This window comes from Onychomys torridus, chromosome 10 (genome assembly GCF_903995425.1).
Source record: "Onychomys torridus chromosome 10, mOncTor1.1, whole genome shotgun sequence".
Taxonomy (NCBI): Eukaryota; Metazoa; Chordata; class Mammalia; order Rodentia; family Cricetidae; genus Onychomys; species Onychomys torridus.
In genome coordinates, this window is record NC_050452.1 from 36,896,077 (window position 1) to 36,919,173 (window position 23,097).

Genomic DNA, 23,097 nt, shown 5'->3' on the forward strand with positions numbered 1-23,097 from the left:
ATTCATAATGACCCTAAAATACACTAACTACTCCTATCTCTCCATGAAATCTTCCTGATATCTGTGTCAGGAAAGTTGGGGTAAGCACAGGCTGAGGAGGAATTTAAGTAGTAAGTTAAGCCAGAAAACATTAAGCAAATAAGGAGAAACATCAACTCATGTCCAAGCTTCCAGAACAAAATTAATCCAGGTGCAAGGCTGGAAGAAGTCTCTTGGGAGAGAGAGAACAGCTCCCTGGCTCCCGGTACTCCACTATAAGCCTGCTGGGTGGCCTGAGCTGGAGACCAGGATTAGGAAGCAGAGTAGCCTCCTGCAACACAGGAGACCCTCATCTCGTGACAGACCTGAAGGGAGCTTCCCACATGGAGCAGGCAGGAGCTCCTACTGTGATCTGGCTACAAAATGTGTATATATCTTAACCCATCGCATACATCCACCTGTATTAATATTCATGAATATAACTTTATTTATATACTAATGTAACAATCATAGACAATTCCCTATTTTAGTAAATTTATTCACAAGTGTTCATTCGTGACCTAGACAAGGACTGATTACTGGTGTAAACCTCTGACAGAAATTCTGGTAGCTATCATCATTAGACCATCATGCTGGACGGTTTTAAGTTATTGAACCTACAAACTCCATAATAACCTACATAAATGCAATGGCTACCAGCCACAGGTTCAAAGAGAAAGGGACTGCACATTCCTATCTTAGCCTTAACTCATCTATAAACCTGTAGTTCTCCTGTAAGGCAACGTAAGGTAAAAATTCCCTAGAACTAAAACTTGCCCAAGACCAGACAATGGAAAACTAATGGAGCAGCTAAGAGAAACAAAAGATTGGTGCACATTATCACACAGATGGGCCTCAAAAACACCATGCTAAGTACGAAAGTGAAACCAGAAGACCATGTGGATAAGATGGCAGAGAGGTGAACCATGGGGCTGGAGAGACCGGCTGGGATGATAGAAATGTTCCGACACTGGATCGTAGTGACAGCTTATACAACTCAGCTCAAAAAACAAACTGAATTATACACTTCAAACCTATCAACTTTGTGGTATGTAAATCAAGTTATTAAAAGGCCAAGAATCAAACTCGAAAACTTCACCTGAACTGGCAGCTTTTAGGCTGGAGTTTTCATAGTCTATTAGTATCATATCAAGTTATACCGAAAGCAAAAATTGACAGCACAGATTGCTACATGAGTATGCGAATTCACCAGTTCTCTGATACAAGGTACTTAGCTTCATAGCACTGAAAACCACTGGCCGGAAAACAGCTGGTGGTTATCCTGGAAATCCCTCTCTCCTAGATAACGTTTTCTGCTCAGATATTAACTGTGGCATTGCGCTCATTTCTGCTTCTGCCTCTGCTCCTCCAACTGAGTTGTAACAAATGAAGCATCGCAGCAAGAAAGAAACAAAACCATCTCAGGCCCTCCATTTAAAGATGATTGGCAGACCACTGATGAAATCAGCCAGAGTGGGATCAGGGAAAGATTGGAAAAAAGGAGAAAAGACAAGACAGGAAATTTGTCATGTGATGAAAGGAAAAGTTACTTATTGAGATCAAGGCAAAACGGTAAAGACATCTAAGAAAAATACGTAACAGTCCTTGGCATCACCATAATTAACATGTGACTTGTCCAAACATGATTTAAGTAGCCTTGCTTTTCCATTTTCATTAAATTCTCAACAATATGATGAATATGGCTGATACTCTCACTCTGTCTGGTCCTGTGGCTGCAGCTAGTGAGACCCTCTCCAAAGGACAGACACCCACTCCTCACAGGCTTTTCCAGGCTCTACCAGACAGGCACCAATGGAAAAAAGTGATGCCACCCCAGTTTTAGAGGATCAATTGATTAATACAAAACTAAAGGCCATGCCTTTAACCCCAGCACTTGGGAGGCGGATCTCTGTGAGTTCGAGGCTGGCCTGATCTACAGAGCGAGTTCCAGGACAGGCACCAACGCTACACAGAGAAACCCTGTCTTGAAAAACCAAAAAGAAATTTCAAAAACTAATTTCTAAAATCTCAAATTGCCTATTTTCTTTTTAAGTTCTACATGCCAAGACATAAAATAAGCATCGTTAAATAATTAACTAACTGTCACCCACAGAAGTGGAGAATATGTCAGCTAGCCCTTGCACTCAACAAAGCCCCTCATGCATGAGGCAGACCTGCACACCTCCACGTGGGCGCATGCCCTTGACCTGTGTCATGGCCTCTGCACGCTACCTGTCATGCCTGCTTTTCTTGGCAGATAAGTCATCTCCAGAGGCAGGTCTTCTCTTTTTCCTTGGTGGCATCACTTTACTAAAGCAGTCTGAAGAGCTGCAGGACCGCAGGCTTCCTAGGGACAAAAGCGGACAACACAAGATTAAGGCATGGCACACGGACTTCCACCCAGTGTCACCGCTAAATAACCTACCCTGTGGCCTGCCTACCCTGTGATGTGGTTAGATGGTATCAGTCAACACCATTACAGAGGGAAAATGAGTTTTAGCTCCTCTTTGAGGAAACGCTATAACATGAAATAAACCTTGCCATTACTCAAGTGAATACTCCCCACTCCCCACTCCCCACGAGAAGGGAGCTTTACTGCAGAGGCCATGCTCGCGGAAATCACCGATGTCCTGCTTCTTACATGCCAACGCTCCTTCAAGACAAACTGTCTTGCCGTCACATACACAACTTCACGAGGCCAGCAGACTAACCAGTAACGCCACCTAAAATAAACACAGGCACCCCAGTCCTAACACAGGCTTCAAGGGATGCTGCTGGGGGTGGGGACCGGGAGGGTGGGGAGAAATCTGACTTCGAAACACAAGTTTCACAGTGACTGTTCCTTGTTTCTGCCGCTTGCAAATGACTGCCACCTTCAGACAGGGCTTGTCAGGAAGCGTAACTGTAACTTAGAAAAGGATATGGAAACACGACAATATTCAATAACACTGGTATATGTGTGTGTGTGTGTGTGTGTGTGTGTGTGTGTGTGTGTGTGTGTGTGTGTATAGTGCTGCAGGTCCTATTTTAACCCTTGCATAAACTCACTCCTAACCAAAAGGACTACAAAGAAAGGCACTCAGCAGAGAAGGAGTGACAGAAATGAGGTGAATGGGAAAACCAGGGTCCAATTCTGGGCAGTCTCACTGCAGACTCTTAAACCATAATTAGAAGACATTAAACACCCAGTTTGGGCATGAGTGACACCAGTCATGCCATTTAGAACCCTGCACATGACAGGCAATGGCAGCTCTCTATGTTAATAGCTGGGGAACCACAGCTCAGACACTTGATGACTTTCCAAGGTCTCAAAAATGATCACACACCATTCCCCCATCCCTCCTTCCTCACCCCTTGGTGGAAAGGCTGTGGATAGACAGCCATGCCGGAAGCATGCTAGGCTATGTCAATCGCATTCAATGGATGCTCGGCTCTCCAGCTAACACTGTAGTCTGGGTAACTGCTAACCTAGTTTAGGCCTCTTATTCCTTTGTCGTTTGAAGAATGGCAAAGGTGTTCTCTCTCTTTTGCCCTCTCACAAGTTTCTTGAGAACGAACATCCATTCAACAAACATTTGATGACACACACTGTGTCAGTGTGTGCAGCTGAAGGGTAAGGAACTGGTAGAAGACAGTGGCAAAGCCAGCTCTCAGCCACCATCAGTCTCGAGCTCTCTGTCCCCAAACCCTAGGGTGGACAGCCATTCAGAGGGCTAAGAAAAGAAGGTAACAACCTCTATGCATCCCCGAAGCCAGAGAAGGGGTGACTGGGGTGCGGGGACTGGCTCCATGGCCACATACATAGAGGCCACTGTGTGAGGCACAAAGCCACATGTGCTAAAGAGCTGGGATGATGGATGGAGGCCAGACCACAGTTAACTGGGTGGCGTGAGAGATAAGGGTGGTCAGCAGCCAGAGTCACAAGCAGCTGAGAGCAGTGATGAGCTGGGACCAAATCTCAGGTCACTTAGGCCTCTACCATTCTGCTACATTTCCTAGGTGACATGTTTTTAGGCTCTCCCAAATGGACTCATGCCCAGAGCTGGTACCGGACAGTCCCTGGGTGTTAGTGTGCTCACTCCCTCAGTCCAGAACCTGATATCCAACAGGCATAGGCGGATGACGCCCAGCAACCTGCCTGGAGCCTAACTGTCCAAAAGAGGAAGGTTCCTCGGAGATACAAAGTTCTCTCTACCTCTCACAACAGCAGCTGAGAAGAGGAAAAGAACCAGGGGGAGGGGGTGCTGCCTACCAACCCCCCCACACACACCCATCCACCTTCCCTACAGAAAAGTGTCCTGTTCACCAAGCACACCACAGCGTACTCAGGGGTTTAAACTCTGCAGTGACCTCAGCTCCTGCAGACAATCAGCACTGAGGAGGATGTTATCCTTGCTCACTGATGCCTCGTAGGCCTGAAGAAGGAAAATGTTGGCGCTACCTAGTCATAGAGCCTGAAACAGTGTCCAGAACTGGGGGCATGCCTGCCACTGCAAGTGGGCTTCCACCACCCCAGACGGACACACAAGAGGGATGGGCAGTTCCTTCCAAGAGCATCTGGTCTGGCAGCAGCCTTTCCCTCCCACAGTGTTTACAGAACATAGGAAAATGCACTTATCTCCTTAGTCCATGAGAAAATAAAGTCTCCTCCAATAAAACATAATGCACTGGCTCCTTTAGAAACAGCAGCACAATGTCTGCGCTCACCGATCCTACTCACCAACAGTAGTGCATCTTGGGTAAGCACACAAACACGTTACATCAACTAGTTTTCTTACCAAGGAATGCTTCCTTCTGTAAGTTTCATGAATCAATATCTCATCTGTGTAGACCTTACTCATATCCTCAAGTTTGAAGCCTTACTTTATTCAAAATTTTTAGCTCCTAGCTAAGAGATATGACTTCTCTTAGATCTTTCTGCTCTAAGTATTGGCATAGTAACTGTTACCAGCCATTTTCCACACGTAAGCCACGTCTACTCGTCCCTCTGACGACCACAACTCTGCCCCTGCACCGATTGCTGCTTCTCAGGACAGATGGGGAGGACAGACCCAGAGGGAACTTTCCAGGCTACAGGAAAGCAATGTTGCAATGTTTTGTGAGTTTACTTAAAAGAACAAACTTCCCAACAAGACCTGAGCCAACACATACCCAGGTTCAGCAGCACACCTGCTTCCGGCCTCCTATGCTTCTCTTGCTTCTCTGGCCCGGTAGATCACAACCCAGAGAACCTACCAGGGCCTTTTAAAGTGCACACACACACAGGAGTGCATCTTGGGCAGTAGTGGTCAATGCCTACTATCTCGGCCTGTAATCACAACACTCAGGAAGCTAAGGCAGAAAGGTTGCAAGTTCAAGACCAACACAGGCTACCTACGTGAGTTCAAGGCCAATCTGAGTTGAAGATCAGACACTGTCTCAAAACAACAAAAACACAGGAAAGGAAAAAGGTACATCTTTGTTTGTGGTTTCCTGTAGGGTTCACTTGTCTATCTAATAATTTATGATAGCAAAAAGATACTTTATTGAGTTCCTTAGACAGTTATGTATTTACTGAATAAATGTGTTCCTACAACATGCATAAATCAGCTGCTTAAAATCAGAACATTTCCATAGACCTGAAACACCTATGATTAGATAATGCACCATCATTCCTGTCATACCTCCCCATTCGTCAGCAAAGCTGACTTCACGTGTACTAGCAATACAGTGCTTCTTAAAATACCATCCTTAATTCTAAATGGGTATTCTACAAATTTTTATTCATTTATCTCAATAAATTTAGGCTCCAAAGTTTAAATACATATTTCACCTCAATTTAACTCTATTTTTACAGAAAAAGAAATCTCAAGTAGATAGCACAATCAAGAACTCCTATGAGCCTGTGTGCCTCAGAAATGAACTACAGCCCACCTGACATTTGAGGTGGCAAGGATTCAAGGCCACAGCTTTTCCACACTCAGTCACAGAGTACTTCCTTTCCTTACAGCACGGACTCAGGAGCTCACACAAGCCGGGCAAATGTTCTACTGCTGACCAGCACGCCCCAGCCCTGGAGCTTTCAAATCAGGGTCTTCCTAGATGGCTCAGGCCAGCCTTGAACTCTCAATCCTTCTGCCTCAGCCTCCAGAATGCTGAGACTATACAGATACAAATTTCTCCTAAATGGTACGGCACTGAGACAACCATTAAAGAGACAATGAAATAAAATGTAGGGCCAGCAAGATGGTGTGTTCAGTTAAGGAATCTGTCATGAAAACCTAGTAACCTGAGTCTGGATTCCCAAAATCCATATAAAGATGGAAGGAAATTTCAAACCTATTCCAGAAAGTTTCACACATACACTTTACACACATACACACACACACATACACACACACAGAGACATACACAAACTTTAAAACCCAATTGTATATGAAAGTTTTTACCTGAAAGTTCAGATTGATTTTAGGGGTTTACTATTTCAAAAGAACAAATTATTTTTTAGCTTTTCAATGAAGTCAATTAATACAGTCTTTCTTCCCATATTAAACAGTTTAAAATACTGCTGACATTTTTCAATAGGCCTGCTTTAGTACTGTTCCAGAAAATCTAGTTTTAAAGGCAACTTGAGGTCACCTGAATCGTCTACTCACCTCGCTGTTCTCCTAACAGTTTAACTTGGCACGCTATTCTGAACTGATCCTGGAGCAGGTCCTCCTGCCTTCATGTGAGCACCTTACCTGACCAGCCTCAGCAAGAGTCCCTGTTAGAGTCAATCTCTCATAAGATCTGGCAACTCGTGTGCCCAATTACTGCTCATCCCCCAAACAGGAGGGAAAGGCTGTTTCTGACTTGTCCAAACTTAACCACATGTTAGACGCACACCTCAGCCTGCCTTGTGCATTCTGGTGAGCCTGCTGTCCACGGCACTGTCTCACTTCATAACACTGCACACAGCTCATTCTGCTCCACCAAGTGTTTTCACGAAGCTCACTGCCCTGATCACTCAGTCAGAGATTTCATAGCTTCAGCTGATGAATACACACAGCATTCTTAGATATCTCTCCAGTACCTAGGATTTTATTTCATTTTCTTAAATACATCAGTTCAAATAAAACTAGTAATTTTAAAAGAACAAAATTTTCCTACTTATCTGTAAATAACACCAGCTCCGGCATGTATAACCGCTTTCCTGACTTCCCTCCCAATGTGTTTTTCTTTTGTTAATTCTCTATTTCAGAGCTGCTTTTCCTCATACTCCTCTCTCTCCCTGCCTCCCTTGTGGGAGATCAGAAGCACAAGGCAGTCCATGAGATGCCCCACCCTCGGGCATGGTCTTGGCTCTTCCACACACAATGTTTATGGATGGTGCTCAGGGCCCTGTTGGACAGTCGAAGAAACAATATGCTTGCTCACATGTCCAAGCCTCACTCATTTTCCACTGTCTGACTTCTACAGTGTATGCTGTCGAGCGGGAAACACAACAGATGCCACAGCCAGATGTGGAACTGTACTAATACGCTAGCACACAAGCCCTGGTCCAGGGAGATGGTTCAGTGCGTGCTTGTCCTACAAATATGAGGACCTGGGTTTGAATCTCCAGCACTCACATAAAAGATGAGCATGGTGGCATGTGCCTGTCATCTTGGTCCCAAGAGAATAGACAAAGACAGGCGGAACTGGGTGCTTACTGGCCAATCAAGTCTAGCCAAAACCAGTGAGCTCGAAGTTCATTGAGACACCCTCTTTAAAAAAAAACAGGGTGGAGGAGAAGCAAGTAAAGACATTTGATATCAACCTCTAGTCCCTCCAAGTTACCCACACAGTACATCTGTATATACATGCAAACACCCCATATATACACACACACACCCAATATATACACACATACCATGAGCATACACACACAAGCATACATACAAACACCTATGAACATATACATACTCCGTGAGCTCCTACACACACACTTTAACATACAAGTGTGCATACACTCTATGAGCACACACACACACACACACACACACACACACACACACACACACACGAGTACACACATACCATGAACACCAATCGACAATGTCCAGGCACTCAGTCACAGCTGGGGATCAAGGAAACACATCTGGGGACCAAGGGATAGACAGGTGGCCAGGGCCAAACACACTATCCCCCATCACCTTCCTTAAGTGAAAGTTACAGTTATCATAGTGCCATTTGTAACTTAAACATCAGGTATGAATTTAGATGGTATAGTACCAATTACTCATTTAAATCTAAACTCCAAAATTAACTATATAATATTCATAAGTCAGAAATAAAGTGTTGTTACCATAGCTAAGACAATCTTAGAATCTTACTAATACACAATCCTATTTTAAAAACTAAAACCTCATCACCAACTGCTAAGTTAAAAAAAGGAAAAGCTTCATGACCACCAACAGTTTCAAGTGGAGAGTTGTGTTTTTCTCCTTAATTATTAACTTGACCCTGGAGATATTATTCTAGTATTACTGAACAGAGCTGAGAGTTAAACTCAAGCAGACAAATGGACACCAGCAGACTGGAGAACATACGATAGACCCATGGACTGGACAATTAAGCAGCAATTTAAAAAGAGAACAGATCCTTTTAAAATGTGCTACTTTGAAAATGGACCTGTTTGCCACTGACCTCAATACACCTGGCACAATCTGTTCCCCAGTTCCTCCTCCCTGTCTGGTCTATTTGGGGACCCCGAGAGAGGAAGCTGAGCAGAGAGGCCAGCTACCCTGAGATGCCCCCACCCAGCAGAGCAAGAGGCCTTCCTCCATCACAGGGCTGGTGTAGAGCACACAGCAGCTGCGACAGCCTGGACCTGGTGAGTACTGAAAAGCCAGTGCATTCCAACAGACTAGTTCTTCAAACTCTGTCTTCTGCTTAAATTTCAACTGACTTGGAATCAATCTGGGAAGAAGATGTGGGGGAGGTCTACATGTCAACAATCTACCATTCAATGAAAACTTAAATACCATGGGTGTTTCAGAAAACACAAACATATATACATGCACAAAAACATCTGGGGGGGAAACAACATTAGACAGAGTACTAGGGAAAGTGGCAGATTGGGAGATCCAAAGTCAGCAAGTTTCACTCCATTCACTTTGGTGCCATTCAGGTTTCTTCAACAAGCTTGGCCTGAATGTGACCCTCCAAGATTCATATGCTGACATCCAATTCTCAAAGTACTGGGATGGAGAGCTGGGGTCTTTAGGATTGATGGGGTCACAGGGGTGAATCCCTGATGACTGAGACTAGAGACTTATGAAAGAATCCTGTGGGTGCCTCCTCTCCTGAACACAGAATCAGAAAAGGCCACCAGGGAGAACAGGCCCTCCCCAGACATGACTGTAAGTCTAGCTCTAGGGTGTTCCATCACAGGAGCCTGAATCCACTACTGTCGAACTGTAGTAATTTTTATATTTAACAATACCTTTTAATAATTTTGCCACAAATTTTGTAGCTGTAGATGAAATGCATGTTCCTGAACTTTAGAATCATAAATAGCTTAGAGAAGTGACTCTCAGGGTGTGTGGTCAGTTGCATCATGGCCTGGGTGCAAACACTGAGACCACGTGAGGTTGAAATAAGGAAATCACATGCTATTTAAACCATGAGGACCATGGCTCTAGTATAACTTTAAGAACCAGGTGTCCACTTTCCCACTCAGGAACCCTCAGGATTAGGTCTCAAACCCGGGACAAAAGGCAAACTGAGGTGCCTATTAACAAATCAAAGCTGACACTGGTCACCAGGCTCTCCCAGCATCCCTCAGTCCCTACCTGTTACCAGGTATTCCTGGCTGTCATACCCTACCCACACCCTAAAGGTTTCCAGCCCAGAGACTGGGCCGGGCTGGGCTGTCCATCCCTCGGCTGCTCTTTCCTCTATAACTTCCCTCTTTTGACCTCTTGACCTCTTGGCTGCTCCTCTGGTTACCCTCTCTCCCTCTCCCCTCCTCTCTCTCCTGTCGTGGCCCAGTTCAGCAGGCGGGTCATGGCCACAGAGACGCCTCTGGCTATACTCTCCTTCTTAACTACAAAAAGCCTTCTCCTCCTCCACACCTAGGAGCAGTCACGTCCTCCTTTTGTTTCTTCTTTCATCCACTCAGGGCCTCCACGGGACACAAACGCCTCCACGGGACACAAACACCTTCCCGCCTTTCAAACCACTCTGCCATGCGACCCAAGGCCTTCTGGGCTGCGTTCCCGGGGCCTTTCAGCACGAGCTGAGATGCTCCAGTGAGTAAAAGGGCTGCTCCTGAAACCTGCTGAAGAATCTTCAGGCCCTCTGAGGAAGTCAGAGAGCTAACACAAGGCAAAGCTTTGGAACAGATTCCCTGCTGGGAATCGGCTGTCACGTGACTGCCTTTTCACCTGGGGCCCTCAACAGTGACAGCTTGTTCACTGAGGGCATTAGGATGGTGACTCAAAGCCCCTGTGGCTCCCCTTTCACAGTGACACCTCAGCATGCTTACTTAAAAGTCAGAAGTGTTCACATTTACCTGTTTGGTGGTCGTCTTGGCCAACGTCTTCTGTCAGATTCTGTAAGAAATATGATCATTAACACCAAGAAACCGCACACCCTACAGCAAGCGCGAAAGCTCAGTATTTTTGTAAGCAATGATAGCCACAGCGTACATTCTTTTATCAAAAGCCCTTGCCCAATGGGGCTGCTTCAAAGCTGGCAACTGGATCTTTAAAGACTGACTTACTAGCTTGTTAAGGGTATGGTAGATCTTATGAATGTTTGCCAGTGTTGAGAGATGAGAGTTCAGCTGAAAGTCTTTAAAAGAAAAGGGAGAAAAGAAATCAGTGTTAGCTGTTTCGCAGACAGTAAGAAATTTCCAACGCTCAAAAGTAAACGTAAATAGTTGTTTTAGTGCCTCAATTAATTGGATACTTACAGGTAAACAACATGCAACTACTAACTCAGCCCCCAGAAATAAGTTCTCACCATAAAGTCCAATCTCCAACCAAATGCTAAAAGGCATGGGGGTTCATGGCAATTCTAAGGTAAAAGGAAAATCCTGCAGTAGCTGTGAAATCCTGCCAGCAGCCAACCTGTATCTCCTAGGAAGACATAAATAATGGTAGGAACTCAAAGGAGCCATGCGAATAGAAGATGGCTCAGATCTCAGAGGGAATGGGCTCGCTTTCCCATCCCTCCCCAGAATTTTGGTATGACAAGCACACTCTCAGCCAGAAAAAGACAGAATGGTATACCAATATTTGGCACTTTATAATCTTACACTGTATTTTTTCTGTGGTTGATTATACAGTACAGGAATCTATATAACCCTCCACCTCCCCTTAAACACACAGATAAAGAACTGTCTTGTGAATTGTTGGTCCCAGAGCACAGGGTAGTATGCCGTTACCTGCAGGCCCTGCAACAGTGGAGAATGCCACACACTCAGAGCCGCACTCCTGAGTAAGCACTCTCCCCATGCACAGAGGCATCCACGCATCACCTCTAACCACTTCAGGACTGCGTGCTATGTCAGGCATGAGAGAGCCCGGAGGCTGCTCCGTGCTGGAACCTTGCACAGTACAACTGCAGTACACTACCAGGCTTTGGAATTTCCCACCTCAAATGCTTTTATAGTCAAGGATATAGCTCAGTGGTAGAGTCCTAACCTAGCATGTATGAGGCCCTAGGTCAGTCCTTAGCACCACACACACGCAGACAAGATTTTGAAGTGTGTGCACATACATATATGAAGACTATACAAAGGAGCTAAAAGGTTATTAATAATTTGATATTTGAAAATGTATCGGGTAAGCATTTTTATAAATAGCAGGATTTACATTAATTCCATTTCTTTCCAATCACAAATGTTAGACTGAAAGTGGCCTAGAAAAGACACTCTCAGAGTCACACCATTTTAAGTCACTTCGCTGCAATCACTGGGGGCATGCACCAGACGTAGAGAGCACACCCAGGGGTTAGATGCGACCATGTGAGTTGTCTGCGGGGCTGGACCCACTGGGCCGCTGCTGCTCTCAATTTGTCAAACAGGCTCACTTGCCCTAGGAATCCACTCATGGGCAGCCCTGCAGGGCTGGCAGCCAAGCAACAAGATGTCCCTGACAGTCACGGGTGGGCACAGGAACAGATGACATACATGTACACCTGAACCACACTAGCAGACACTGCCACCCAGAACCTCTAAAGAGGCCTTAGAGATGGACTCCTGGCCAGGCGTGGTGGTTCCCCTAAAACCCCACTGCAGGGGGAGGGGCATCTTCAAGACCCAATCTTAGAAACACAAGCATAAGCTAAGACCCCTGTTAATTGTCTGGATCCGAATAATCTAGCCATACTGGAGGTAAATGGCACAAGATCAATCCTGATGACCCACTTAGCACACACCTGCACAGGAAAGGCTCAGAATGGTGCACAGGATGAGAACGGACACATGTGCATGTGTGTGCACAGTATACACACCTCCTCGTGTTTATACTTAATAAAAATGGACAGGGTCTCTAAGCCAGGAACAACGGTATTTACCTGCCCTACAAGAGGCTGTGGGGAGCTGCAATACACAACTCCCACGCCCTTCTGCAACTACCAAACCACAACCATCTCAGTATTCGGTTTAGAAACAGAACAAGCCAATACATTCCATTATCACTTTGCTCCCCACCCCCAACCCTGAAACCAACGCTGAGACCATGGGCTGTCTTGCCACTGAGGACAGCAGAAGGGAAGGCAGAAAGGACGTGTCAAAAGGCCAGCACACATGTAGCACACGTCCTGTGGCCACCATGTCACTTCACTAGCCTGCTGTTCAGGCCATGCCAGACTTTGCATAAGTGTGCCTACATAAATGGAGGTGGTTCAACCATCCCCTTCCCTGTAGTAAAGATGGAAGACACACAAGAGAAGCAGCAAGTTATCCTCACAGTGAGTCCCCACATTCATGAGCTACTACATCCTGCCCTGGCTTCTGAGTGTCTTTCACACCAGTCCACAAATCCCTCTCTTTCTACTGTACACCCATCATCTCCCCTCCATACTCAACCCAGTCCGCAGGGGCGCAGGCCAAAAGCAACTATGTGCTGTACATTCTGACCTGGTCTAGAAGTTGGTTCAAATCGCCAGTCCACAGGTTTAAGTTCATTTGTAACATGAATCTTAAAGCGTTTTATTAATAAAAAACCTGAAGCCAGGTATCGGGGTGAACACTGAAAGATCAGAAGCAGAACAAGCCACAGTCAACCTCACAACTCCACAGCTTCCAAAGAGACCTACTCCTGTCTACCCATGCCTAGATGCCTTTCTGTTCTGTTCTGTTCTGATTTGCTCTCTCCGCCCAGCTACATCACCTCCTCTTCCTATACAGCTCTGTCACTTCCTGTCTGTCTGTACAGACCTCTAGACCTCCATGGTTAACTAGCTTTGGAATTTAAGGCGTGTGCCACCACACGTTTCCAGTGTGGCCTTGAACTCCTGCCTGCCAAGTGATAGGATTAAAGGCGTGTACTAACACTGCATGACTTCTGTGTTGTGGTTAACTTTTTCCTCTGATCTCCAGGCAAACTTTATTTATTAAAGCACAAATAAAATATCACACATTTCAACACAAATAAAATATCACCACATTAATTCAACCTAATTTTCAACTCTATCTATAGAATGAAAAAACAAGTTACCCTGTATAGTGCTATAATGATGAAACTATGCAAAACTGCCTGCTTACACGATGTCAAGATGGGTCACACCCAACCACAGTGCCTAGAATACTCAATTAAAACTATCAACTCCACACCAAGCCACCACGGAAAATAGCTCCTATCTATGTAGGTCTAACTCAGAAGACCTATCAAAGTACCAAAGACCCCAAAGTCAGAGCTCCTCTGTGACTGATGCGAGTGGCCTGACACGTCTCCACAACCCATAACAGCGTTGCTACGTATAAAAGTGTAGACATGCACACACAGTGATGGGGGCAGGAACTCTCTACACACTGGGAAAGACACAGGGATGCTCACAATTACATTCTACGCAAGTGTTTCATTTCACTAACGGCCACAAAAGGGTCCAGCTGACAAGTCACATACAATGTCAATTATCCGTTTCCACACCCAAGTCCTACCACAAGCACCAGGTTGTCACTGCACTCAAAAAGGCAAAATGAAAAACAGATGAAACCAATAACATGAATAGTCCTTTAGTCTCACAGTGTAAGTTAAGACACGAATAGAGCAGGAAAAAATAGCAATGAAAGATAAATCCACAGAAGTTAACAGACACTGGATTTACGGTTCATCTGTTCCATGCTCAGGGCAAGTAATAGACCTTGAAATCTAAAATAGATTTCACATCCTTAAGGCAGAGATGTCGGGGTAAAGATCAAACGCTTTACAGGGAGTAAATTCAGGAAAGCACTAACAGATTCATAAAAATCTCCGGCTCATCTTTCAATTCTAAAGGATAAGTGCAAGGTTAAGTCAACTGTACTTGTGATTCAAAGGCTTTCCACAGTGAGCAGGGGGGTTCTGACTGCAGGGGACAGGCACCCCTCTACAGTCCACATTACAGCCACAATCCACTCTGCACAGCACAGCCTGACTGATAAAGAGCTCACCTGCATTATCTTCTGGGTATTTTCAAAACCACCAACAAACGCTGACTGGGTATGAAAATGTCATTTGCTTTAATTACTATTTGCTGTGATCTGAGCAAGCCAAAAGGGAAGGAGGGCTCAGACCACCCGACTAAACCACTGTAGATATAGACCTCTACAACATGCACGAGTATTAGGAATCGAATGACCTGGGGTTAGCTCAGACAGGACCGTCAAACAACAATTTAGTTTCTAATAGTTTATATATGTGTAAGGATCAGAGACAATTTAAATGCACAATAAACAAAATCCTTCCTTTCTACCATAATGTAACTGATAGCTCCCAATGATAAGAGCATCAAAAAGCAGAATACACATAGGAATAAACTTCAAAATGTGAAACAGAAATGCAGAAAGAGTCGAGTTTAGTGGAAGACATAATTGTAGAGATGATTCTTTCTGTAAGGAAAAATGCCGACATTATGAAGCAATGGCGTTCCCTTCAGTAAACTACAAATTGAAAGCAATCAAATTCTTATTCTGCCTGTCCTGCAATTTTCAGCCACCCCACCCCCTACCCCGACAGCCACCCTACCCCCAGTCACCCCTACCCCAACAGCCACCCCTACCCACAGTCACCCCTACCCCCAGTCACCCCTACCCCCAGTCACCCCTACCCCCAGTCACCCCTACCCCCAGTCACCCCTACCCTACAGTCATCCCCTACCCCTACAGTCACCCCTACCCACAGTCACCCCCTACCCCCAGTCACCCCTATCCTACAGTCACCACCTATCCCTACAGTCACCCCCTACCCACAGTTACCCCCTACCCCTAGTCACCCCTACCCCACAGCCACCCCTACCCCAACAGCCATCCCTACCCCAGTCACCCCTACCCCCAGTCACCCCCTACCCCCACAGCCAACCCCTACCCCACAGCCACCCCCTACCCCCACAGCCACCCCCTACCCCACAGTCACCCCCTACCCCAGTCACCCCTACCCCCATAGTCACCCCCTACCCCCACTGATATAGATATAATAGGATGAAAGGGTAGATTAAGGAACTTACTTCTAAAGAGCAACAACTTGTTTAAAATGTTTTACATTGGTATAGATTTTAGTCTATTGATACAAACTTAAAGTTAATTTTGTTATACTGTGTGTATATTTCTACTCTTGTTTAAGATATTATATTTGTACAGCTCATTTAAAATTGTAATGGCTAACTAAAAATAGATTAATAACTGGTCATCTATGATAATCATACTCATAGCCATGTTAGTTAAGTCTTCTAGGTATACACAGAGATATTTCAGATAGACAGGTAATCTTCAAACACTTCAAAGGTCTACAGAATATGGCATTTAAAATATTTTTAAAATTTAGACTTTCTGGACAATGAGATATGTCTGCTCCTGACAACACCGATTTACTTCAGAGAGGAGGATGGGCATTGAAGACACTTCATATCTTATCTTCACCTTGGCAAAAATAGCCATTTGGGCAAAAAACTGTTCTTGCCTGGACTGCTTGATCGACTGAACATGACCACTAAACTTTGTTTGACAAAATGGTCCTTCAGGTACCTGCTTAGCAGAGGAAACTGCCAGACATTCTACAGGACACTGAGAGAAGTGACCGAGAGACTCTAGCCCTGTGGGCTGAAGACAAATGCCCCAACTTTACAAAGGAACATTTGGTGACTGTCCAGGCTGCCAGCTGTCTCTGTCTACCCTGCAAGACTCCCGAAAAATTACTTGCACCCTTCTCCCGTTTCTCAGGTAATATTATATCCTTCTGAGGTCTTTGATGTGGTTGAAGACTAGGTAGTTATAATTTCCTCAGTTATGATACAAGATAAGTTAGATATAAAAACCTTAGACTCACAAATATAGGATAGATAAAATATTTTAATTTTGCCAAAACAGACTAGATATTGTAACTATAATTCTTGCTTGATAATTATTTTGTTATATGTAATTTTATTATGTAAAAGTTAAAACCTTCCTTTAAAAAAAAAAGAAAAGGGGAAGTGCTGTGGATATCACTCTGTATAACTAGAATTCTGATTGGCCAGTGGCCAGGCAGGAAGTATAGGCGGGACAAGAGAGAAGAGAATTCTGGGAAGTGGAAGGCTGGGGAGAGACACTGCCAGCCACTGCCATGAGAACCAACATGTAAAGACACCAGTAAGCCACAAGTCATGTGGCAAAGTATAGACTAACAGAAATGGGTTAATTTAAGATAGAAGAAGTAGATAACAAGAAGCCTGCCACAGCCATACAGTTTGTAAGCAATATAAGTTTCTGTGTGTTTACTTGATTAGTTCTGAGCGTCTATGGGCCTGGCTATGGGTGAGATAGATTTGTCCTGACTGTGGGCCAGGCAGGAAAACTCTAACTACACCCCAGTCACCCCTACCCCACAGTCACCCCCTACCCCAGGAGAAAAATAACAATAGGCAAAAGGAAGCCAAGGCTTAGAACCAATTCTGAGAACAAATCCTGCCCTGCCGAGAAACTGCTGAAGTGAACAAGAAGAACTCTCTCCTCGGGTACTGCTTGGCCACCGCAGCTCAAATGCAGATAACTAGCACATACACAAAGAAGTGGAGCTGTTTTCCAATAAAACATCATTTGTAAAAACTAGATGGTGGGTAGGACTCGGCCCCTAGGCCACTGGCTACCCATGCCTGGTGTAAAGGTACAACAGTTACAACAGTGCAGGGCTGCAGCAAATGGAAGGGAATGGATAAACATGGGTCTCTGTGAATAAAAACATGCATAGAGTTATCGTGCTAAAAGAGCCTTTCTGTTTGTTAGTTTTAGACACCATCTCTCTACAGAGTCCTGCTGACCTGGAACTCACTATGTAGACCAGACTGGCCTTGAACTCAGAGATCCTCCTGCCTCTGCCTCCCAAATGCTGGGATTAAAGGCACACACTAATCAAAAGAAAGAGGTGGTCAATCAGGGAGCATGTGGAAGAAACTAAAACTGACTCCTACCTCAGCCACAGTAGAAAGGGAAGGTTGTTGTTCAAAGCACTTTATCAAGTTTATCACGAGCCCAGAGCATGGCACGCGCCTCACCTGTATCCCATCAATTTCATCGACTGACGTTCTGTGAGCACACCACACACACATACACCTCAGAGCCTTTGCACATGCTTCCCCTGCCTTGAGTGTTCTTCCCATCAAGAACAACACAGTTTCTTCTCACACTTAAGTGTGTCTTTTAAATAACCCTCTTTCATAGGATCTTGCAGAACAACAGACAAGATGTCTTCTGCACTCTGCCACTTGGAACATTCTGCTTTTCTCTGCTGCATTTCTACCACATACCATGCACTACAAACTGTCTCACAGCTCTACAGAGGCCAGGATCCTGCCTGCTGCTGTATTCAGAACACCCAGAACACTACCTGCTCAAGAAAGAGTCAAAACGGTGAATGAATGGAGGTACAGAGCTAACACACTTTAATAGAGTCAGGGTGTTTCAAGTCATCTTCAAGTGTCGTGAGAAAGGGTAGGCAATGAGCCTGTGAACCCTGCTTAAGAGTTTAGACTGAGCATCCTAAGACTATGCTTTCTCAGTTTTCCTGCCAGAGGGCATACACATAGAGCAGGTAGAAATGACATGCTCAGCCAGCACAAATTACCCAGTGGCAACTTATCTACCACACCTTTACATGAAAACAAACCTGAGCACAGCACAAAGCTGCGCATGGTGCCACCAGGCTCCTAGCGGCTGGCATGCATGCCCACTGTACTATCTACTTCATTAACTGTGCAGGCCAGCTGCTGCTGAGAGTGAACTCCTTCAGAGAACACATGCACTTAGGAGGCCAAAACGAAGTCTTTATTCGCCTTAGTGAGGAAATAACCTGTACATAAATCTTTACTGGAATGCAGGGAGAAATGGGATAACACCAAGATGGCTTACGCTGTGACCCTCCAAGGCTCTTCCTTTCAACTCTCAAACAGGGTCAGATGGCAGCACTGGCCAAGCTGGGAGTAAGTCACACTTTGTGGTGGTTTGAAAGAAAATGGCCCCCAAAGGGGGTGGCACTATTAGGGGGTGTGGCCTTGTTGGAGTAAGTGTGGCCTTGTTGGAGGAAGCATGTCACTGTAGAGGCCAGGTCTGATGGCTCATATATGCTCAAGCCGTGCCCTTCCTGTTGCCTGCAAATCAAGATGCAGGACACCTGGCTACTTCTTCAGCACCATGTGGACATGCACACCACCATATCACACCACGATGATAATGGACCAAACCAGAAAAGGTAAGCCAATTAAATGTTTTCCCTTATAAGAGTTGCAGTGTCTAGGCTGGAGAGATGGCTCAGAGGTTAAGAGCACTGACTGTTCTTCAAGAGGTCCCAAGTTCAATTCCCAGCAACAACATGGTGGCTCACAACCATCTGTAATGAGATCTGGTGCCTTCTTCTGTATACATAACAAATAAATAAATCTTAAAAAAAAAAAAAAGAGTTGCTGTGTCATGATGTCTCTTCACAGCAACAGAAAGCCTAACTAAGAAGTTGGTACCAGGGCCTGGGGTATTGCTGTGATAGGCATGACCATGCTTTTATTTGAAAGAATACGGACCTTTGTTGTGGAATATTAGTTGAAGATGTGCTACATTCATTTATGCTACGGAAATATTTGTTAAATGATACAAAGATGTGCTGCATTCTTCTGTGTTGCGTTTGTTTAACTCTGTGAAGCTGGGTTTCTTTGCCTAACTAAAACCCCTGATTGGTCTAATAAGGAGCTGAATGGCCAATAACTTGGCAGCAGAGGAATAGGTGGGCTGCCAGGCAGAATAAAAAGAAGCAGGAAAGCAAGGGGAGCAAGAAAAGGAAGAGAGGAAAATGCTAGGGGACAGCCACCCAGTCACACAGACAGCCACGGAGTAAGAACGAAAGCAGATACACAGAAATAGAGAAAGGAAAAAGCCCAGAGGCGAAAGGTAGACGGGATAATTTAAGTTAGAAAAGCTGGCTACCCACAAGCCAAGCTAAGGCTGGGCATTCATACAAAAGAGTAAGCCTCCATGTGTTAGGGAGCTGGGTGGCAGGACCCCTCCCCAAAAACATCCAACAACAGACCTTGGGACTATGGATCAGAAAAGCAGCTGAATGCTTTAAGTGCTGCTCAATGGGCCACACCAGTTAAAAGCATGGAAGACAGTGGTGCTGAGAGTGATTTCAACTGTGGAGTGCTGGATCAAGGGTTCTCAGGAGAACAATTTTAGCATGTTGCCTAGAAATCATTCTCGTGATATTTTGGTGAAGAAAGTGGCTGCTTTTTGCCCTTGTCCGAAATGTTTGCCTGAGGCTAAAGTGAAGGGGTTTGGATTAATTTCCTTGGCAGAAGAAAATCTCAAAAGAGCCTCGTACAGACTCTGTTGTGTGGTTACTAGTGTTAACTCTGATGATGATTTATAACGAGGAGGCGCAAGCTGAGCAAGGAAAAATATTTGAGGAGAAAAGGAGCACCAGGAAGTGGAATGGAGCTAAGTTCTGTATTCAAGGAGATAAACAGACTTCAGAGATGGAATAAAGAGAGTGGCACGATTAGGAGAGTGGCCTTGTTGGAGGAAGTGTGTCACTGTAGAGTGGGCTTTAAGGTCTCATATATGCTCAAGCCACCCCAAGAGTCTCAGACCACTTCCTGTTGCCTGCCTATCGAGATTGTAAGAACTCTCAGCCCCAGCACCGTGTCTTCCGGCACATCACCATGTCCCATCACGCTGATAATGGGCTAAACCTCTAAAGTGTAAGTCACCCCAATTAAGTGTTTTCCTTTATAAATAGAGTTGCCATGGCCATGGTGTCTCTTCACAACAATAGAAACCATAACTAAGAAACAATTCCTAACTGGTAGCCCAAAGTTATTTTTCCCATTCCTCCTCCTTATGAGGATAAGGTCACATTCCACATTCAATGTTCTACCTTAGCTATCAAGTATATGAATTAGTTTAATATCAAAGAAAAAAATATTGAAACTGGCTAAATCTCAAAACTGTAATAATTTTTTTTAAAGGAAAAATAAAAAGGGGGCCAGAGCCATAAGAGGACAAAATTAACAACAGGGGAGGTGTCCAAGTTATCCGTGTGCAGACAAGAGATCCGATTGCTTAATTGACAGAGACAGATAGGTAATATAGATAACTGACTGACTGATTCCAAAAGTGGTCAGGACTCATAAATTCAGAATTGCTCCATGGTATGAAACATCTTGCAAAGATCAATACCTTTGTTAAACACCAAGAACATCACTATTCAGAAAAACAAAAAACAAAAAAATAAACAAGGGGGCAAAAGCAGTGATGACAGCTATAAAGCCCAGAACACCTACGAGGAAATCAGCCGTCACTGACACTGTAAGTCACAAAATCCTGGTAAAACTGAACAGAACATGGAACAGAAAAATGCCCCATGTTCATGGACTAGAATTTTACTACAATATCCACGCTACCCAAAGTGGCCACAAGCAATTCCTATAAAAATATTAACATCTTTCACAGAAATAGAAAAAATATTTTAAAAATCTGTGTGGAATTCTCAAAAGACTGAACAATGAAAAAACTCTTGAGCAAAAGGAGGGAAAATAAAAGGTTGAGGCCCAACACCTGTCTTTAAAACATACTACAAAGCTGAGAGGTGGCAGCAACAGATGGATCTCTGAGTTCCAGGCCAGTCTGCTCTACAAAGTGAGTTCCAAGGCAGCTAGGGCTACACTGAGAAACCCTGTCTCATTTTAAAACCACAGAAACAACAGTAAACAAGACAGCATGATACTGGTGTTCTCCAGAGTCATAGAACTTAAGGATTAAACCTGTGTTTGTGCATGCGTGTGTGCACATACATAAATATGAAAGGGATTTATTGGAATGACTTACAGGCTACAGTCCAACTAATGCAAGGATGGCTAGTTGTGAATGGGAAGTCCAAGAATCTAGAGTTGCTCAGTCCCACGAGGCTGGGTGTCCCAGCTGGTCTTCTGTATGTGCTGGAATCCTGTAGAAGTAGGCCCCAACACCTGTGGTGGTATTGTGTTCCCCCACAATATTGTGCACCCTAGTAAATTTATCTGGGGTCAGAGAACAGATAGCCACTAGAACAAAGCCAAAAATGGTGGCTAGAAAATGGGTCAGAGCAAGCCATAGCAGAAGCTGGGTGGTGTTGGTACACGCCTTTAATTCCAGCACTTGGGAGGCAGAGCCAGGTGGATCTCTGTGAGTTCAAGGCCACATTGGAAACAGCTAGGCATAGTGACACATGCCTTTAATCCCAGGGAGTGGAGGCAGAAAGAGAAAGCGTATATAAGGCGTTAAGACCAGAAACTAGAAGCATTTGGCTGGTTAAGCATTTGGAGCAGCACAGTTCAGCTGAGATTCATATGGATGAGGACTCAGAAGCTTCCAGCCTGAGGAAACAGGATCACCTGAGGAACTAGCAAGGTGAGGTAGCTGTGGCTTGTTCTGTGTCTCTGATCTTCCAGCATTCACCCCAATAACTGCCCTCGGGTTTGATTTTATTAATAAGACCATTTAAGATTTCTGTTACAAACGCCAGTGAAAGGATGGATGTGCTGATGAGGTGAAAGCAAGCAGAACAACAAACCCTTCCTTCTTCCATTGTCCTTATGCAGATTTATAGCAGGAGGTGTGGCCCGGATTAAAGGTGTACCTACCCACATCAAGATCTGAATCAAATCAAGATCTGAATCAAAAGCCTATGTCTACCTGCCTCAAGATCCAGATCATAGGTATACTCTCCATTTCTGGATTGTAGTTCATTCCAGATATAGTCAAGTTGACACCAAGAATAGCCACCACAACTGGCATAAAAACAAGACACTCCGGCCAATGAAACAGACTAAGGAATCCAAGAACAAATCTACATAGCTACAGCCAGATTTTCCATAAATGTAGCAAGAATATACATTGGATAAAGTCTCATCACTAAATGATGCTAGGAAAATGAGACACATAATACAAAAGCAGAAAATCTCTCACACACACACACACACACACACACACACACACGGAAAAAAAAGATCAAAGCCTGTGTGTATGCCTCCAATCCCAGTACTCTAGAGACTGAGGCAGGTGGATCTGTGTGAGTTAGAGCTCCACATGGTCTACATAGTGAGTTCCAGGATCCCAGGGCTATATAAGTAAGACCATACCTCAAAAATAAATAAACAAAAAATAATTAAATAAATTAATTAAAAATCAATTCAAAATAGGTCAAAGACTTAAAACTATGCAACTACTATGAAAATATAGAGGAAGTGCTTCAGGGCACACGTCTGGATAAGGATTGTTTGGGATAGGACACAAAAACAAACAAAGCTGCAAAAGTAAAATGGGATATATGGTAAATGAAAAGGTTGTATACAGCAAAGGAAACAGTCAATGGAGGAAGAGACAACCTACAGAGGAGAACAGAGTATCTGCAAGCCTCTTCACTTGCC

At 44.5% G+C, this 23,097-nt stretch overlaps 1 protein-coding gene across 2 annotated transcripts in view; it reads right to left on the minus strand.

Moving 5' to 3' along the window:
- Positions 1 to 23,097, minus strand: part of Dcun1d4 (defective in cullin neddylation 1 domain containing 4) — a 76,950-nt gene that overhangs the window by 39,008 nt on the left and 14,845 nt on the right. For both annotated transcript variants that reach the window (XM_036200590.1, XM_036200591.1), the window contains 3 exons: positions 10,748 to 10,818; positions 10,538 to 10,577; positions 2,251 to 2,365 (listed from right to left, as the gene is read on the minus strand). In XM_036200590.1, coding sequence (XP_036056483.1) covers positions 2,251 to 2,365; positions 10,538 to 10,577; positions 10,748 to 10,818 — 226 coding nt within the window. Of the gene's footprint in view, positions 1 to 2,250; positions 2,366 to 10,537; positions 10,578 to 10,747; positions 10,819 to 23,097 lie in introns of those variants that run through there.